The sequence below is a fragment of the Salvelinus namaycush genome, chromosome 11, assembly GCF_016432855.1.
Source record: "Salvelinus namaycush isolate Seneca chromosome 11, SaNama_1.0, whole genome shotgun sequence".
NCBI classification, from domain to species: domain Eukaryota; kingdom Metazoa; phylum Chordata; class Actinopteri; order Salmoniformes; family Salmonidae; genus Salvelinus; species Salvelinus namaycush.
Window position 1 is genome coordinate 23,958,633 of NC_052317.1, and position 20,180 is coordinate 23,978,812.

Genomic DNA, 20,180 nt, shown 5'->3' on the forward strand with positions numbered 1-20,180 from the left:
CTAAAGGGGTGAATGAGAATACAGTTGAAGTCAGAAGTTTACATACACATAAAAAGTACAATCTTTGTCCCCATGTGCAGTTGCAAACCATAGTCTGGCTTTTTATGGCGGTTTTGGAGCAGTGGCTTCTTCCTTGCTGAGCGGCCTTTCAGGTTATGTCGATATAGGACTCGTTTTACTGTGGATATAGGTATTTTTGTACCTGTTTCCTCCAGCATCTTTACAAGGTCATTTGCTGTTGTTCTGGGATTTGATTTGCACTTTTCGCACCAAAGTACGTTCATCTCTAGGAGACAGAACGCGTCTCCTTCCTGAGCGGTATGACGGCTGCGTGGTCCCATGGTGTTTATACTTGCGTACTATTGTTTGTACAGATGAACATGGTACCTTCAGGCGTTTGGAAATTGCTCACAAGGATGAACCAGACTTGTGGAGGTCTACCATTTTTTTCTGAGGTCTTTTGATTTTCCCATGATGTCAAGCAAAGTGGAAGGTAGGCCTTGAAGTCCTACAATAAGCGCTGTGACGCTAATATCTGTGTAAACTCTTTGGAATTGTAATCTCTGGGTGTCACTGAGTAAGCTGATACCCCATTTCATGGGTGCACATGTAACGATGGCCAAATGGACTGAGACAGGACACATGAGGGTTTTTTTTCTCACTCCGGATTGCTTTATTTCTGGGGACACACTGGAAAGAAACAACCACACACTGTGTCATGGTGAAATATCTTGGAAACTGCAGTTTTGACACAGGATTTCCAGCAATGGTAAAATAAACTTACAATGAGATACAATAATAAACATATAATATTGTTCTCAATGACGTAACAAAATCTACAATTTAATATAGCTACATGTTACAATGAGACTGAGATTAAATGCTAAATGTCCATACATTTACATTTACTTGAAATAAGTCCAAATAAACCATCACAATACATGCTAACATGGACAACGATTATAGTACATAAGGGTTTTACAAGTTATTTATCAAAAACATATAAAAATACAAGGGACCGCTTGCTGCACAATACATACGTCCAGCAATGGTCAAATACCTAAGCTGGAGAGCGCAAAGACCAGGATGTAACCATAGAACTACAGTACCACATTATGTCTCAACCATATGGTAAAGGTCACCCACTTCTGGCTGTAGGATGCCCTTCTACACCCCACACAACCTATTCACACTGTGTACTACTGGTCCTGCCCAATAAAATAAAATGCCCACATTAAAAAAAAGAAACTGGGATGTTTACTGAAAGATCCTGTGTAACTAAAAAACCCTAGTCTTGCCTAATCTCTAAAGGCTTGGAACACTGCTTTTTTATTATTATTATTATTAAACAAGTGATAGACAACAATCCTCCGCTTGGCAGCTGTGTGATACATTCTCAAGTTCATCTTTCAGAGTCCACAGGCTCCGGGTCAGGTAAGGAATTATCTCTACCTCTTTCAGGAATAGAATTCACCCTCTCCTCCTAAAGCAGGTTCTCCTCTTTCCTCTTTATGATCAGGTTCTCCTTGTGTGACATCATGTACAGACTCATCCTGCTCCATGCCAGGTAAGGATTCTCCATTCTCTTCTTCAGGTAAGTTACTTTCTTGTCCCATGTCTGATACCGGATTCGCGATCACTTCATTAGCACCGGAACTTGCAGCCAGGTCAACGGACATGGATAAGACTGGGCATGAAGCTGCACTTTCATCATTCACTGGAAGGAAGTTGACCAGCATGAGCAGGTTTCAATGGACCACCTTTTCTTGTCCAGTGGCTGCGTTGCAAATCCAATACGTGTGTGTCTCAGCATTTTTGTCTGCCACTGTGTAGACTGTTGATTCCCATTTATCCACTACTTTCTTCTTGCCTCTTTTCTTCTTGTTCGCCAACAGTACTCGAACGCCGACTTCTAGGGTGGGCCTCTTGACCTTTCTGTTGTAGATCTCAGTGTGTTCTGTTCTTTTGCAGCATGTTCCTGAGCTATCACCATAGCTTCCTTCAGATCCTTGGAGAGCAACCCCATGTAATTGTTGTAACTGGTCACAGCTGGGCCATTCAGGATGTTTCTGAAGAGCACTTCTACCAGCAGATGAGGGATCCTTCCATACATCAAGTAGAAGGGGTTGTACCCTGTCGTCTCATGGCTAGTGCAGTTGTAGATGAATGTCAGTGTTTGTAAGCATCTTGACCAGTCTTGCTTGGTGTCAAGTGCAGGAGCATGGATCATGTTTCCCAGTGTCCGACTGAAGCGCTCCACACTGCCATTTCCCAAAGGATGTAATGTGGTCGTGCTTCTACATCTGCATTGCTTGCTGTTGGGGTTTTAGGCTGGGGTTCTATACAAGCACTTTGTGACATCTGCTGATGTAAAAAGGGCTTTATAAATATGTTTGATTTGATTTTGCAACTTCCTCTCACTGGAGGCTCTGAGTAGCAAGCTGACCAGTTGACTTTCAAAGCTTTCTCCTTGGTCGCTATGAATTTTCTCAGGAAATCCATACACACAGAAGTAGCTGTCTTACTGGATTCTTGCCACTTGCTTAACTGATTGGTCTTTGCAGGCGAACGGTTGAGCCATCCTTGTAAAGTGGTTCGTTACCACCAACACCTCGATGGACTTGTTACTTGAATCTTTGGATGACCAAAAGTTGATGCAAACTAGCTGTAGCAGCCTAGTAGAGGTGCTACTTTCCAGAGGGGCCCTGCCTTCAGGCTCAACTGTTTTGCTGACGATGCAATGATGGCAACCACGGATATTGTCCCTAGCATCTCTGTCAAGGTGCAGCCAGAATAATCTCTGTCTAGCTAAGCTAAGGTTTCTGGACTGGCCCTGATGACTGGCATGATCATCGACACCCTTCAGGATTTATGCTTTGAGAGACTGAGGAACGACGTACTGGAACTGCTTGGTCTTTAAAATCTGATCTTGTGAGGCTCTGTATGGTATTCCGTTACTGACAACAAGCTTCTCCCAGCTTTTCAAGTATCTGACGACTGTGACTGATTCTCTTGCTCTTCTAGAGGGCCTACGGCGTCTCTCCACATAAACACAGCACACGAGAGAGGGTCCTGTCATTGAGCTGCTTATCACGACACTCCTTCTCCGAGTCGGCAGGTAAGGTGTCTTTACCAGGAGGTAGGTATCAGTTGAGGTAGTTGATGCACCATTTCCACAGCACAATGTTCTGGCTCCAGATTCCCACTCATTGTGTGACTGAAGGATGGCTGACACATCATCCGCTCCCATGGACTGAGAGCACATGTAGACTAACTTAGGAGTTCTCTACGAGCTTGCACGTCTGGGTTTGTCTGAGATCGCTGGACCAACTGAAGGTGTCTTGGTCTTAGGCGCTTGACACTGCTTGGATGTCGCTGAAGAGGTTCTCGTAGGGCTCGTGGAGCAGTCTGTGGCCGACACCTTTAACGAAGGGCACTCGACTCAAAGCGTCAGCAACCACATTCTGAGAACCTGGCACATACTTGATGTCAAAATTGACAACATGAACATACAGGATAAATCAGGGTGCGCCAAGACCACTGTGTCTACTAGAGACGTCTTCAGCTTTTTGAAGGCCTGTTCCTGCTCAGGGGTCCAATCTGCGGCACTCAACTTTCGACACTGTGACAAGTGCTTGACCTTCTGGCGACCCTTGGGTTTTGTCTTCGGACCAGTCAACATTGAGAAGAGAGGTCTGGCAATGGTGGAGAAACTTGTCACAAAGTGTTAGTAGTAGTTTATCATGGCAAGGAATGACCTTATTCATTTCTGTGAAGGAGTCACACCATCAGGCTTCATCAGATCAGTGCTGCTTATCTTCGAGATGCCGCCAACTTTGCTTGGATCTGTAGATACACCATTCTCGTAAATGATGTGTCCGAGAAACTTACTAGACTTCCTGAGAAAGAAGCATTTCTTGGGGGCCAACTTCATGATGTGAGTATGAAACCTTCTGAAGTCCATTTCAAAGCATTCCAAGGCCGTGTTCTTGTCGAGGGCAAAGAAGTCTGCAACAGACACAGAGGTCTCAATTTTTCTTCCAGACGAGCACCAGAGGAGATTCATACTCGCTCATTGATTTTCAGATGAGATCTTTTTCCTCCATCTCACACAGAACCTGGCACAGCTTCTGGTATTGACTTGGAGGCCCTCTTCGGAACAGGAGCCAGAACGGTCTGTTATCAGTCAGGTTGATTCTGTGTACAAACCATTTTGTCTCTCCACAATCGAGATGATGATGTGAGAAGATGTTCTCATAGCGCACTACTAGGTCGGCCAGCTAGCTCTTGCACTTCTCAGACACATCACAGGAGCTGATGTCTAAGGAGCTCAATCCAAACAGTTTCAGCTTCTCTTCAGTAGAACATGTATCTCTCATGTGGTCTGTCTCAGCAGCATCAGACGTGGCTTGAGGACAGCTGAGAACCGCACTCTGTTCTGGGTCGGCATCCTATATGTTCTCCATTGCTAAACATGGGAAGACGTCGGCAAGCTTTGTGTTGTGCGTCAGCCACACAGGACGGCCAGACGTGTTGACCAGCTTCAGCGGGACCCACCTGTCTCCCCACAGAAGCGTAACAATCCTCGCCATCATGATCCCCCGTGGTGCTGAGCGGGACGTGGTAGACTCGGTCATCACACTGCTGCCAGGAGACACAGCAGTAGTCTTCGGTAGCTTTCCCCAAACCAGATACTCACGGCCGGGCTCAAGACAAACAGCTGAGATACATCTCACTGTGCCAATCTTGTCAGGGATGTTCTCTTCTCTCCAGTGGTTCAGTCCAGCCAACATGGGTAAGAACTGCTCAGATTCAGGGTCGTCATTTGGAGCAGGGAGCTGAAACTGCTTTCCAGAAGTTGCCACATTGTTTTGACTCACGAAAGATGTGCTTGATCACGTTGGTGCCCTGTATCAGTTCATCATGTTGACCTTCTACTACCAAGGTTGGTACAACCATCTTGCATCCATAAACTTTAAACATCCATAAACATCCATAAACCATCTCGATGTTGAAAGCAGTCTATGACTATGTAAGCAGACTATTTCCTGATTGGCCGACCCCAAGTGGTGAAGGTAGGCAACAACTCTTCCACCACACTGATCCTCAACACGGGGCCCCACAGGGGTTCATGCTCAGCCCACTCTTGTACTCCCTGTTCACCCATGACTGCGTGGCCACGCACGACTCAAACGCAATCATCAAGTTTGCTGATGAACAGCAGAGTGGTGCCATGAAAATAACCTCTCCAACCGGGTGGTAGCCGGGTAGAACAGTAACTACTGTATGTACAGTTGAAGTCGGAAGCTTACATACACCTTAGCCAAATACATCTAAACTCAGTTTTTCACAATTTCTGACATTCAATCCTAGTAAAAATGCCTTGTCTTAGGTCAGTTAGGATCACCACTTTATTTTAAGAATGTGAAATGTCAGAATAATAGTAGAGAGAATGATTTATTTCAGCTTTTATTTCTTGCCTTTAAATTGTTTAACTTGGGTCAAATGTTTCGGGTAGCCTTCCACAAACTTCCCACAATAAGTTGGGTGAATTTTGGCCCATTCCTCCTGACAGAGCTGGTGTAACTGAGTCAGGATTGTAGGCCTCCTTGCTCGCACACGCTTTTTCAGTTCTGCCCACAAATTTTCCATAGGATTGGGGTCAGGGCTTTGTGATGGCCACTCCAATACCTTGACTTTGTTGTCCTTAAGCCATTTTGCCACAACTTTGGAAGTATGCTTGGGGTCAATGTCCATTTGGAAGACCCATTTGCAACCAAGCTTTAACTTCCTGACTGATGTCTTGAGATGTTGCTACATTTTCTGAGGTCTTGGCTGATTTCTTTTGATTTTCCCATGATGTCAAGCAAAGAGGCACAGAGTTTGAAGGTAGGCCTTGAAATACATCCACAGATACACCTCCAATTGACTCAAATGATGTCAATTAGCCTAATAGAAGCTTCGAAAGCCATGACATAATTTTCTGGAATGTTCCAAGCTGTTTAAAGACACAGTCAACTTAGTGTATGTAAACTTCTGATCCAATGGAATTGTGATACAGTGAATTATAAGTGAAATAATTGTTGGAAAAATGACTTGTGTCATGCACAAAGTAGATGTCCTAACCAACTTGCCAAATCTATAGTTTGTTAACAAGAAATTTGTGGAGTGGTTAAAAAACGAGTTTTAATGACTCCAACCTAAGTCTATGTAAACTTCCAACTTCAACTGTATGTATATAATGTATTCTCGTCATGGCTCATCCTATTTAACTTATTTTTTTATGTTTATCAATTACGTTTGTATAGTTTTTTTATTGCTAGGTTTTACTGTACTATTGGAGCCAGAAACCCAAGCATTTCACTGCACCTACAACAATATCTGCAAATCTGTGTATAAGCGACCAATAAACTTGATTTAATTTAATTTAGCAGAGTTGTTAAGGTTAGGTTTAAAATCAGATTTTAACAAAAAAGATTGTAGAAATAGGCAGGGTTTAGCCATAATTATGACTTTGTGGCTTTGGTAACTAGTGACGACAACTCAACAGGGACATTTCTAACCCTGTTACTCACACTCCATAGGCAAGGCTGTATAATCCAATATGAATGTCCAATACACACAATAGACTGACAATGAAGGTGATTTCCCACAGTCAAAGTCTTTCAATAAGAGCTATGATGCTAATATTTGTGTAAACTCTACAGAAATGTAATCTGTGGATGTCACTGAGTTGGCTGATACCCCATTTCATGGGTGCCCACTCCATACAATAGATAAGGCTGTACAGTGCATACCGGTATGTACTGTATGCCCCCAATGCAATTATGCAGTCTAATCAAATCAAATGTTATTTGTCACATGCGCCGAATACAACAGGTGTAGACTAATGTGTACATGTACAGTAGGTAGGGGGAAAGTGACAAGGCAATCAGGATAGATAAACAGAGTAGCAGCAACGTTTGTGAAGAGTACGAGAGAGTGTCTATGTGAGAGTGTGTATGTGGCGTCAATATGCATGTGTGTGTGTCAATGAAAATAGTCCGGGTAGCTATTTGATTAAATGTTCAGCAGTCTTACGGCTTGGGGGTAGAAGCTGTTCAGGAACCTTTTGGTCCCAGACTTGGCACTCCGGTACCTGCTTGCTGTGCGGTAGCAGAAAAGCAGTGTATAACTTGGGTGGCTAGAGTCTGTGACAATTTTTATACATCCATTTCAACTGTTTTGTTTTACTGTTTATTGTCAAATTAATTTAAGTTATGTAACAACATTCCAAACTTATTTAGCATTATATCTTCTAAATATGGCATTATTTCCACTATTTGTATCAGTTTCAATGGCGGACTGTTATTTTGAAGGCGAACCGATGATCCCACTATTGTGGCTAATCCTTCTTGTGGCTATCTTCACACAACTGGAACAGCAATTTCTCCATTCCCAACTGGTAGCTACCTCGAGTGATCCAGCTAGCTAACGAACGCTTCACATTGAAAAAACTGCATTTTGAGAGTTCTGGGTTGATGTTCCATATCCACTTTCCTACTAGTAGAACCTCCGTTTGGTAAAATTCGAAGAATAATATAGATTATTTTAATTCTACTGCACAAAACAAGTGCAAAGTTAATAGCTACATTTAAGCTAATTTGCTAGCATTGCTAGTTAGGAAAGCTAACGTTAAAGTATTTTGTTTTCTGAGATTTGGCTAAAAGGGCGGGTATTCTTTTTGTTTTTGCCATCCCTCCATCGCAGCCACTAACAGCGAATTATTGCTCATTAGAAGAGTAGTAAATCATAGCTAGCGTGCTCGTTAGCTTGATAATATCGTGCGTATTCAGCCAGGAAGTCAATTCAAGGCCTTGCTTACCACAAGTCTTTGCATCGTCGTGCAGTGAGAGCTGACAGGTGAGTAGCGCCCATTACTTAGTAACGTGCTAGCCAGCTCGCTCGTATACTCGATGTTGTTGCTAGCTGCCTAGAACTATAACAATATCGTATAGCTAGCTATACGATAACAAGGTATAAATTCAAGTTTACTGAAGCGGCTGTCAAACTAATTTAGCAAGTTAGACAACTAACGCGCTTTGCTTGTTGTGCGTTGTTTTTAGCAAATACATAGCTAGCTAACGTTAGCTAGTAAACTCCCCACGTTATAATCTTGCTAATGTTAGCTACGTAACGTTAACTACACGAATATGGAAGTGGATGAGTTTGCTAACGTTAGCTCGTGAATTGATTGGTAATTAGTTAGCTAACTCAGTATTCACTATTCGACAGATAACCTTGGCCTAGATAGCTAGTTGCTAAATGTTTCGTGATTTTGACTTTGTTAGTCAGCAAATCAATGTGCCACCGCAGTGACGTCCGAGTTAGGTAGCTACAGACGTTGCTATCTAACTACCAGCTAGGTTACTTGCTAAATTGGCGAGCTATGAATGGCCTTGTCTGGAGCGTCAGGTGAACATAATAATTGGTGTCTAGTCTTTGGAATAGCCAGCAGGTCCGACCTGCTGGCTATTCCAAAGACTAGACACCAATTATTATGCACTAGGGTCATTATGCACTAGGGTCAGACAACATTCCTGTGTATATTAAGACTCTGCAGAACTAGATATGGCTCGAAAAACGTACCTCAATCCAGGGATGAGAAATACGTTGTACTCCAAATTTCCCCATTATCCCAACTGTTACACCAAGAAGATTGAACGATTGCTAAACAACTAGCAGTCATTCAATCTTCTCGATGTAATAGTTGGGATACTGGGGCAATTCGGAGTACAATGCATTTCTCATCCCTGGATTGAGGTATGTTTTCAGAGCCATTTCTCGCGCCGGCTCCAGTGTCTTAATATATAACGGATTGCTCTCTGACCCTAGTGCAGCTGTAAGCAAGCGGGTAGGATCTGCTGGCTGGCCTTTGGAATAGTCTCCATCAACAACTGCTGTTGTAAAAAGGGGTCTATAGATACATTTGATTGATTGATGGGGGTGAATCATGCTGGAGGTCGCCATCTTTCACTGAATGTTGATGATGCTCTGCTTTTTCCAGCAGTTTGGATTAACTTTGTAGTTGAACGGGCTTTACACAGCATTACTTTATAGTATTTTACTAGCCAGAATCACTGTAAATGGCAGTCACATGCCACCATGATTCTAGCCTTCTCTCAGATCTATTTGGGCTCTTGCCACAATTCCATAGGTAGCTAGTTAGCTAAAGAGCAGAAACAGACTGCCATCCAGGCTACCACTATCTAATGTCTAGTGGCAAGTTTTGACTAGCTAGCTTAAGCTAGTAGCTAGGTTAACCATCGTCCTGTCCACACAAATAAGAACACACACAATGGAAGTCCTCCTTGCTGGCTTTACCTCATCGCATGGTCCCTGCCGAACTTGTCAGCTGGAGACTGAAGTAACAGGCCTGCTTTGCTATAGTATCCACAATTTTCCTGAAATGTGCCGAGAATATCTAAACTAAAAGTGATAATGCATAGTGCAAACAAGTTGGGTAGTACCAATGATGGAAATAGTCAAATTGTCTGTTTGTCAAGTTGTCTGAGGTAGGGACTATTCAATAGGAACTTGTCAACTGTTGACAACCATTGGTGGGCTATATCAAACCTATCATGTAATTTATCACTGATGGCATGTATTGCAGTCACCACCTGTAGTGAACAGTTGTTGGAACTCTGCTTAAATTGCCATTTTTGTGGAGACCAGAACTATGCTTGCATACTGTACAACAGCACAGTCCTCAAGTGACAATGCAAATCAGTCAGCAAAATTGCAACCGGTTTATGTCAATACAAACTGTTAGTTTGTCCAGTCCGCAGTGGATTTGAATGTTTGTAAAATTTCCAAAAATACTTTTCGATATTTAGCGTAATCCTGGGGTGTCTAACCCTGTTCCTGGAGAGCTACCTTCCTGTATGTTTTTGCTCCAACCCCAGTTGTAACTAACCTGGTTAAGTTTATCAACCAGCTAATTATTACAATCAGGTGTGCTAGATTAGGGTTGGAGTGAACCTACAGGATGGGTGCTCTCCAGGAACAGGGTTGGAGAGCCCTGGTGTAATCTATCTTCCGTTTCTCACAGAATTAGCAGAAATGCACTAATAGACAATTACATACAGGGTTAAAACACTTACATGATAACGAGTTATGCCCATATGCCAAATAGGTACATGACACAATATTAAACATGACAGTTAAAGATTAGTGTGGGAACCTTGTAACTGTTGGCCATGATCTCTGAATTAGTTGTGCAAAAAATGGGCTCAATTGTTGACTTGTTGAAACAATTACTTTGATAACTGTAGTTAGTTGTGCCTTGCTTGATGGAAAAGCATATGTTTAATTATTTACAGTGGTCTGTTTAGCCCAGCTCACACTGTCTGTGGTAATGAGTATGTAGGTCAAAGGTCGTGAGCTTTACAGCCGTGCCATTATTTTTCTGCTTTGTATGCGAACACAACGAGAGCTCATGTTTAGACAGGCATTCGATTGTTGGGGGATTATCACTTCTTTACAAATTGGACCTACTGGATAGAAAAGGGACATTTCCAATGGTGTTCATACTTATAGATTGCATGTATGCTTTGTTGACACATATTACTAATTAAATATTTCTTTGGACTTCCATGGTGAGCTACAGCATTGGTTGCTGCAGTGTTTTCTCTGCATATTCACAAGGAATCAAATGCGACGAAATGGAGGCACCTACCTGAATTTGTCTAATATGAAACACTTGGTTTCATTTTCCGTTGCAAAACGTTCTGCTGATGGGTGAACTAATGAATACAACCCTGGTAAACGTATTTGTTTCTCTATCCACAGCTTACTTGGTGACAAAGAGACTTCTCCCTGAGGAGCCAAGAAGTAGACGGCTCATGACTTCTGACCAGGATACAAAAGTTGTAGCTGAACCACAGGTGCAGCAAGTACAAGAAGCAAAAGAGAGCTCTCATCTGGTAGGTACCACATACTAGGCTCCTAGAAATTCCACCAATGCAGAGAACACGGACGGAATCCATACATTTAAAACGGATTTCAACAATATTCAAAATGTGGGGAATCAAATAAATGTAACAAATGTATTAATTTTCACACGTTTATCATGGCGTTTACAGGATGCATCAGTGATTCGTATTGGTTTGGCTAACTTTACCATCACGTGCGCTGCAAAAACACTGCTAAACAACAGCCTCTTGCTAGGTGCACAGTACAATTAAAGGGCAACTGCACTCAAATCAACATTTCTCAATTTTCACTGAACTCAAAAGTGGTTTAAACATGGTTGAGGACTTAGAACATTCACTGTTGTTTTTCTATTAAAGTGTGATTTGAGAGGGAACCTGAAAAAACCAAAACGGAGAAACTGAATGTTGGCGAAAACTAAACCAGGCAAAAAACACATGCCTTTTTAACTAAAACTGTACTTCTCGATCATCTGAACCAGTGTTCTCTCATCATTTGCTTTACAAAGGTAGGGGAAACCTCTCTTCTCTGAACTGGTTTGGTAAACATAGAATTAGGCTACATCAGTGGGGAGGTAAGCTATTTTAAAAAGATGTTGGTTGCTCTCCTGTGTAATTAGCTATATCCTCACACTTAATGCATGTTTTATTGCTGCAAGAGTTGATTTCATGTTTTCTGACACTTAGTGAGTTCCTTAGGCCAATTTGTATTTGTGTTTGTAACCCAATTTTTTTGACTCATTGTAGCTCCATGGACTCCAACTTTTCCTCAATTTCAAGCACCAACTTTTCCTCAATGTGAACTGCTGTTGCCGTTTGGCACTGAGGTCATTTATATAATAATACTTTGGTGGGTGCTTATTTGTCCTAGTTCACATATGTACAAGTGTGTATTAATACACATGTGAATTGGAAATGTTTTATTTTTTGCATATCCCAACTCCCCCGGAGAATGGGGTCAGGGTCTGTCATTATCAACGTCGACCCTCGAGCAATTATGGTTACGTGCCTTGCTCAAGGGCACGTTTTTTTTCTCTCAACTTGTCTGCTCTGGGATTTGAGCTAGCAGCTTTTCAGTTACTGGCCCAACACTCTAACCGCTAGGCTACATGCTGCTGCTTTCATCACTAAGTTTATTTTTTATTAAGTATACAGTATTTATAGGGACAGGCATTCTTTAGTTGGCATTTTAACACCTCAGTCATAGTTCTGCTGCAAGCTTTCATGTCGTTTCTGTTTCCAAGATACTCCTGTACTGGTATCCCTACAGACTCTTCACTTCTTTCACACAATGGAGATGTGTGTGTCTCTCTCTCACATCCCAAATGGCAACCTGTTTCCTACATAGTGCACTACTTTTCACCAGAACCCTATGGACCTTGGTCAAAAGAAGTGCACTATATAGGGAATTCTGTGCCCTGGGACACCGGGTGCTGCTTAATGCATTTGGTTGACAGCAACATATGAGTTGCTATAGAGGTCCCAAACTGAAACTGTCTCCTGAGGGATATATGGGATTGGCCTTGCCTTGCTCTCCTCATTTTAACACGAGTGCTGTGCTCTCCTTGCATGGTGCAGCTATTTGGCTGGCAGTCTCGCTCAATAGATTTGTCATAAGGCTTGTACGTTTTATTAGATGAAGAGCATGTTGTCTTTGCATGCTGTAGGCTACATTTTGTTAAGTGTGTGTAGCAGGTAGGCTACACATTCATTGAAATTCCCCTTGTTCGTCAATCTCTTGAGTTGGAAAGAATGTTAAGTTGAATAGCCTAAATGAGGGCCAAAAGGAAAGCTTATTCTCCCAAATTAGGAAATGGAAAGACACTGCTGTCTTTTTCCAGTTTCATTTAGGCTAAACACATGGCGTACGATTGGAAACAAGATTGGTTTCAGGAAAAAGTCCCCAATGGATTCTTGAGGTATGCCGTTTTCACGTCTCAATCCAGGGACTTTTGTTGTTAAGGTAATTATTTATGCCTCCCGCCACTCACTTTATTAAAGAATGACCTTTACTTCCATGTGTTCCTTGTTAACATGTAGTGTGTGATGTTAAGCATCTTATTCTATGCTGCTCTGCGCTACTGTGCCATATGCTGTGTGCATATGAACATTCATGAATAGCACATATGACCTATTTAAAGCCATGTGTTGGCCATATCTTATCCAAACATGAAAGCTGTTACATTAATGAATCCAATGCTGCTGCCATTCACTGGAATCTGCTTGTTGGTTCTAGTATAGTACTAGTTAATGCTCTGTGTCAGGTTGGAGATAATTGTTTTCAGGATCAAGCTGTCCTAGAGATGTCCATTTAGTTGTAGCCTAGGCTATATGCCAGAACCTGTAGGCTTGTGAGGATGCACAAGTATAACATTTCCTGTGGACACAGCATTCCCCCCCCCCCCCCCCTAGGTCATTTGAATCCTGGGTGCTCAGCTCAGCACATCACCAGTCCACTGTCTGTCTGCCCTGGGTCTGGAGCTCAACGTGGCACAAGACTCCCAGATGGACAGACGGATCAGTCCAAATTGTGTGTGTTTTGTTTAGTATCCTTTTCAGGGACTTTAACCTATCCCTGTGTGTCTGACTGACTAAAGGAGCAATAAAAACATGCTGTACACTCGATGACATTGTCCCCCGACCCCGCTGTCTATAGTTCATTATGAATAACAGCTTCCCAAAAATAACATTTCCAATCAGGCTACTGGGGAAAGATGAATCACTCCCCTCCGTGAGGGATGGAGGCACCGAGGCTTTTTATTGGGAAAGGTCAAGCGGACCTGAAATGCTCTGAAGCATTGGACATGGTAGTCAGTTATGTCAGGCCAGTTTCTATAGCAGCCAGGTCAGATTTGAGCGCGGGAGTGGGAGGGAATTACATTATTGCATGACTGGATTATAGGCTCTTTGTTTCTCCTGCCTTGGTCTCAGTGTGGCTCTCTGGTTTTGATGTAGCGTTTTGTCTCGGGTGTGTTGTACGCTTGACCAGACAGCCCATTCAGTTTATAGCCTAATGCAGCGTTTTGTTGTGTTTTTTTTTTTTTTTTAATAGACCCGTGCAAATAGACAGAAGCTCCCAGTGAAAAGCAAAGGGCCGTGTTGCTGTACCATCAATGTATTGTATCACGCTGAAGAAAGCTGGATTTACTTTGTCTCCCATTTGGATACTCAGCCTCTTGAATTTCCCACAGCAGAGAATCATGACTATCCAAGTTTTCCATTAAGGCTTTTTGTACCAACGATGTCATGTTAATGCAGAATTCTTTTGAATTGAAATTTCTGCTCTAATTTCTGCTCTCACGGTTAGTTCCAAATCATGAATGTAACAAGACTAATGTTGTCTTTCAGTTGCACTTCTCCACTCAGATGACAAATATTTGCTATCATCTGAAATCAGATTCCTCATACACAAACGGCATTGGATCGGCAGACAGCGCTCTGACTGATCTCTGTTAGAAAGTTAAAATGCAAGATGAACTTGAAGCAAAACATGAGGAAATGTAGCTAGCTTCGTTCTTTCTATGATACAAAACATGAGGAAATGTAGCTAGCTTCGTTCTTTCTATGATACAAAACATGAGGAAATGTAGCTAGCTTCGTTCTTTCTATGATACAAAACATGAGGAAATGTAGCTAGCTTTGTTCTTTCAATGATAAACATGCAAAATTCAAAAGCCTGGCGTTTTAATTGTAAGCTAATTGTGTGGCATCTAGCCAAATAGTGTCGCACTTTTGTCATCTGATTAAAAACTGGGCAATTTTATTTGCATTCATTTATTTTGTATGAAGAGTATTTATAGTTTCACGACCCTGACCACCACTTTATTGACCGCAAAACACCACTTGACTTTCAATATACAACTTGGGTGAAATGGTTTAAAATGCACATTTTGGGATGGTCAGCATTTTGAAAATGCTGATTTCTATAAGCTAGTGTGACCCCTGACACTTGTATGTAGGTTATGGATATTGGTGTGTTACTTAAACACAGGTTCATCTGACACCTAAAGGCCTATTGGGTGTGGATTGCAGAAGGAGAAGCCTAGTGTACACACTGTGGATAATCCATTCCTCAGGCAGCTTCTGTCTTTGGCTCAGGTGGATTTAACAATAGCACACCTTAGCCATCAGTATGTCTGTACGTTGGTGACGTGGGTTTGATATAATTTTAAATATTTTTTTATATTATTATTTTTTTTATTATTATTATTATTTTTTTTATTTTTTTTAGCACTGACTTTGCTAATAGCTCCTTTATTGAGGAAAAATGTACTTACTATGACTGAGAAACGTGGTTGTCCCACCTAGCTATCTTTTTTTAAATTTATTTTTTATACTTTGTTTTTATTGTAGGAACACAAAGAAAGTACAAATAAAGTAAAATAAAAGAACAAAAATGATCTGGCAGTTACAGTGCACTTCATACCTTCATCATATTAGTTACATTAGCATCTTTGAATTAGACCTTTTCCAAGTATGAAACCCATTTCTCCCAGTATTCCTGACCTCTCTCCTGTTGAGTTCTTAAAGCAAAGGTCATACACCACATGGAGCGTATTTCTTCTACAATGTCTATCCATTGTGTCGCTGTGGGAGGGTCTTTTTGTAGCCATTTCCTAGTGATAGCCTTTTTACTGGCTGCCAGTAGGACCTTCAAGAGGTACTTTTCTCTATTGTGTAAGTTATCTGGTATTTCACCCAAGTACAAAGAAATGAATGTTTGTTCTATGTCAAATCCCATTATTTTTCCAATGTTAGATCTTATTTCTCCCCAGTAAGTTTCGATTGCGGGGCAGGACCAAAAGATATGAGAGTGGTCCGCCCTCAATAGACCGCATTCTCTCCAACAAGGGTGTGGTGAGCCAGTCTGTTTTGATTTCAGTTTAGGTGTTATGAAGAAACGTATAACATTCTTCCAACAGAATTCTCTCCATGACCTTGAGTTGGTGGAGCTTTGTTGAGTCTCTAATATGTTCAACCATGTTTCATCAGTTATTTCAATGTTAAGTTCCTCCTCCCATTTCTTTTTAATATAGTTTGTAGAATGTTTCTTTGAGGATTGAATACCCAAGTAGAGATTTGAAATCGTTTTTTTGTTACTCCCCAAGTTGTATGCGTTAGTGAATACTTGGATTAATTTTGGAGGTGCTCGAGGGTCAGTCACTTTTATCTCCCTTAAGAAATAGTGTCGGACTTGTAGGTATCTGTAAAAATCTTGTTTATCCAAGCCATGTTTTTTACTTAAGTCCTGGAAGTTATCTAGGTTCCCATTCCTTATAATTGTACTGAATGATGTGATGCCTTTCTGCGTCCATTGTTTAAATCTGCTGTCCTGAGTTGCAGGGATGAAGCTGGGGTCGTATGCAGGCCAACTCAGCAGTTTGATCTCTCTGTCTAAATTATTTTGCTTAACTACCCTAAACCATGTCTTCAGAGAGAAATTAATCCACTGGTTTTGTCTATTGTATATTTCTTTTACCATGTCCTTATTTCACAAAACTGACTGTATGGGTATCCCTGTCAAAGTAGTCTCGATGTCTTTCCATTTGGATTCGTATTCTGAATTGCACCAACAAACCAGGGGTCTCAATTGGGCTGACACATAATAATCTTTTAGGTTTGGTAAGGCCATACCCCCACAGTTTTTTGGTAACTGTAATGTTGTATATCTAGTTCTTGGTCTCTTACTGTTCCAGATAAACCTTGATATCCGTTTATCCCATTCCCTAAACTGTTTAGGTGGGATTTCTATGGGCAGTGATTGGAACAAATACAATAACCTCGGCAGGATGTTCATTTTGATTGTTTCAATTCTACTACTAAGATCTAAGGGAAGTGAGTTCCACCTGTCTAGGTCATCATATATTTTCTTGTTGATGTGATCGTAATTCATGCAATAAAGTTTGGGTGTATCTTTTGGTAGGTATACTCCAAGATATTTAATGGATGAAGAGGTCCAGGTGAAGTTATACCTATTCTTCAGCTCTTCCTGTGGGGTATAATTATATACTAGGGCTTGGGTCTTGTGTACGTTAAGCACATACCCTGAATATGTTCCAAATGTTTGTAGAACATCCATCAATCTAGGTACGCTTGAGCCTGGGTCTTTAAGGAATAACAGAACGTCATCCGCATACATGCATATCTTATGTTCACTGTCTCTTATTGTTATTCCCTCTAAGGTTGGGTCCTGTCTTATTGCCTGTGCTAATGGTTCGAGGTACAAGGAGAAGAGCGTGGGTGAAAGATTACAGCCTTGTCTTGCCCCTCGCTCTAATTTTATCGTTCGTGTCAAATGTCCATTTATCTTTATTCTAGCGGTCGGACATGAATACAGTGTTTTGATGCACTGTATCACTTCTTTGTTGAAACCAAATCTTTCCATAACTTGGAATAGGTAATCCCATCCCACTGAATCAAATGCTTTTTCTGCATCTAGACTGATTAATATTGCACTTGTCTTATTCTGAGTAATGTGGTCCATGACATGTAGTGTTCTCCTTATATTGTCCTGTGTCTGCCTATTTTGTATGAAACCCGTTTGATCTCCGTCAATCAATTATGGGATTATGTTCTCCATTCTTTTGGCTATTATTGATGCATATAGTTTATAATCTGTGTTAAGAATTGCGATAGGTCTATATGAACTGCATTCTTTCTTATCTTTACCCTCTTTTGGGATTACAGATATGATGGCCTCTCTCCATGACGGTGGGAGACCACCCTCCCTCAGTCCAGTTAAAACAGGCCTTAAGTAGAGGTGTTAGTTGTTCTCTGAAGGTCTTGAACCATTCTGAAGGGAAGCCATCAGTGCCTGGAGACTTGTTGACTTTTTGTTGAGATATTGCTTTATTAATTTCTTCGGTGGATATTTCTAAAGTTAGTCTATCATTTTGCTCTGTCCCAATTGAGGGGAGATCAAGTGAGTTCAAAAAGTGCTCTATTGTCTGTGCATCTGCCTTCTCTGGTTGCTTGTACAGATTTGTGTAATATGATTCAAATGCATTCTGTATTTCATCTAATTTGCATGTGATCTTTTTTGTTTTGGGGTCTTTTATTTAAAAAATGGTATTCTGTGCTTGTTGTTTCCTGAGTCTCCATGCTAGTAATTTGGTTGCCTTTGAGCCTGCTTCATAATATCGTTGTTTCAGGAACCTAAGCTTTTTCTCTACTTCTTCTCTATAAATCTGGTCAATTTCCTGTTTTACCTTTTGAATCTCTCGTAATATAAGAGGGTCTTTGTATTGACTATGAGATCGTTCTAAGTTTCTTAGGGTTTCCTGTAATTTCAGCAGTTTCTGTGCTTTAATCTTTTTCTTGAGAGACGATGTGGCTATGATTTTTCCTCTAATAACCGCCTTAGCTGCATCCCACAGTATAGCAGGAGATACTTTCCCATTATCATTATTCTCCAGATAGATGTTCAATTCTGTCTTTATTGATTCCTTCAATGCTGGATCATTCAGCATGCTTGTATTAAGTCTCCATGTAGTATTTCTTGGTTTGCTATCAAGGTGTAGAGTGAGGTAAACTCCATTATGATCTGATAAGTCGCTCTGCCCGATCCTACAATCCTTAAGCCTGTGTCTATCTGCACTGTACATAAAAAAGTAGTCTAACCTGGAGTATTCAGTGTGGCGGGCTGAGTAAAAAGTATATTCCTTATCGGTCTTGTGGGTGTCACGCCATACATCGAGCAGTCCTAGATCCTGCAGTATCCTATTGATCTTTTTGGCAACTAGGCTCATTTTCCTATTTTGATTTGTGCTGTCCAATTTTGAGTTTAGAATTGTGTTAAAATCCCCTCCACAGATAAGAGTGCCAGTGGTTTCTGTGGCAATTAAATCAAACACCTTCCTATAGAAGACCATGTCACTCCCTGGGGGTGCGTATACATTAAATAATGTAACTTCCTTGTTATCCAGTTTACATTTAACAAGTATAAATCTACCCTCCTTGTCTTTTATTTCTGACAAACTCAAAATTAACTGAATTTGGGATCAAGATTGCAACTACCCTTCTACCCATTTTGTAAGAAGAAAAAAAAGTGTTCCTATATCCCATTTTCTTGAGTTTCTCGTGTTCAGGTGTGGATAAGTGAGTTTCCTGCCAGAATAGTATGTCAACTCTCTCCCGTTTCATCTTTGCTATTACCTTACTTCTCTTGATGGCACTCCCCAGTCCGTTTACATTGAGACTTATGACCTTAAATTCCCGATGATGCATCGATATAAATAAAAAAAAGCTGTGCACCATATCTGCCTGCTTATCATGAACCTAAAAATGAACGAAAATTCAAGAACGATAATAAAGTAAACCAAAGTGGGAAAGTACTTTGGTATTTGGACTCCCATGTCAGAGGACTGTCTCTTGCCTCTGGGGTTTGAGGGGATGAGCCTGTCCGCAGGATGGGCCCCTCGCTCAGATATGAAAATGCGTGACGTAGTCACAAACAAGACCTGGTGGAAGCGAAAATAATAAGGGCGCCTATTTCGTCGCTTATACACCGGTTAATTACAAGTGAAAACTATATCGGTCATGCGTGCATATCATGAATCCTCCCCTTGATATGCCCTTCTGTCGCCCCGTTGTCAATGTGTCATTAATCCTTAGCAAATATATATGTTATTAACGTGACGCTACTTAATGTGTTCATAAAGAACACATGCTTTTGGGTACTCACCCTTGTTCAGCATTGGGGGAAAAATATCTCCCCTATTTATCTATTGTAATGTCAACCGTAACAACCCAAAGTCTTAACAGCTGCGGTAACTATTAATTCTGTTAAATCCGATTCAGTGTCTTTCATCTTCCCGTTGGAAATGCCTGAGTCTCTCTCGGATGTGAACGTCCTCTCGCCGAGATGGTTTCCCTCTTTCTCCATGACCTTGCTTGTTGACAACGATCCATGGGAGAGCCTGCTCGAGTCTTTCCGCTGGTGATGTCGCCTTTCTCCTGGCGGTATACTCCACTGGGAAGCCCCTTGACTTCAGGTCCTCAGCCGCCTCGTCTGCATGCTCGTATGTAACCGGGCCAGTTTTCAGAAATACCCGCATTTTTGCCGGGTATGGTGTTTGGAAGCGAATACCCTTCTCTTTAAGTGCTTTCTTAATGGGGGTGTATTCTTTCCTTCTTTTCAGTATCTCTCCCGCGTAGTCATGATCAAAGAACACTCGTTGGCCTTGGAAGTTAACAGGTTTTTTCCAGGTA

The 20,180-nt window shown here is 41.4% G+C and overlaps 1 protein-coding gene across 3 annotated transcripts in view; it reads left to right on the forward strand.

The window, feature by feature from the left end:
• Positions 1-7,428: 7,428 nt before the first annotated feature.
• LOC120055938 (la-related protein 4B-like) overlaps positions 7,429-20,180 on the forward strand; it is a 33,075-nt gene continuing 20,323 nt past the window's right edge. For all 3 annotated transcript variants that reach the window (XM_039004004.1, XM_039004005.1, XM_039004006.1), the window contains exons 1-2: positions 7,429-7,902; positions 10,831-10,964. In XM_039004004.1, the coding sequence (XP_038859932.1) occupies positions 10,884-10,964 (81 nt within the window). In that variant the 5' untranslated portion in view covers positions 7,429-7,902; positions 10,831-10,883. The remainder of the gene's footprint in view (positions 7,903-10,830; positions 10,965-20,180) is intronic.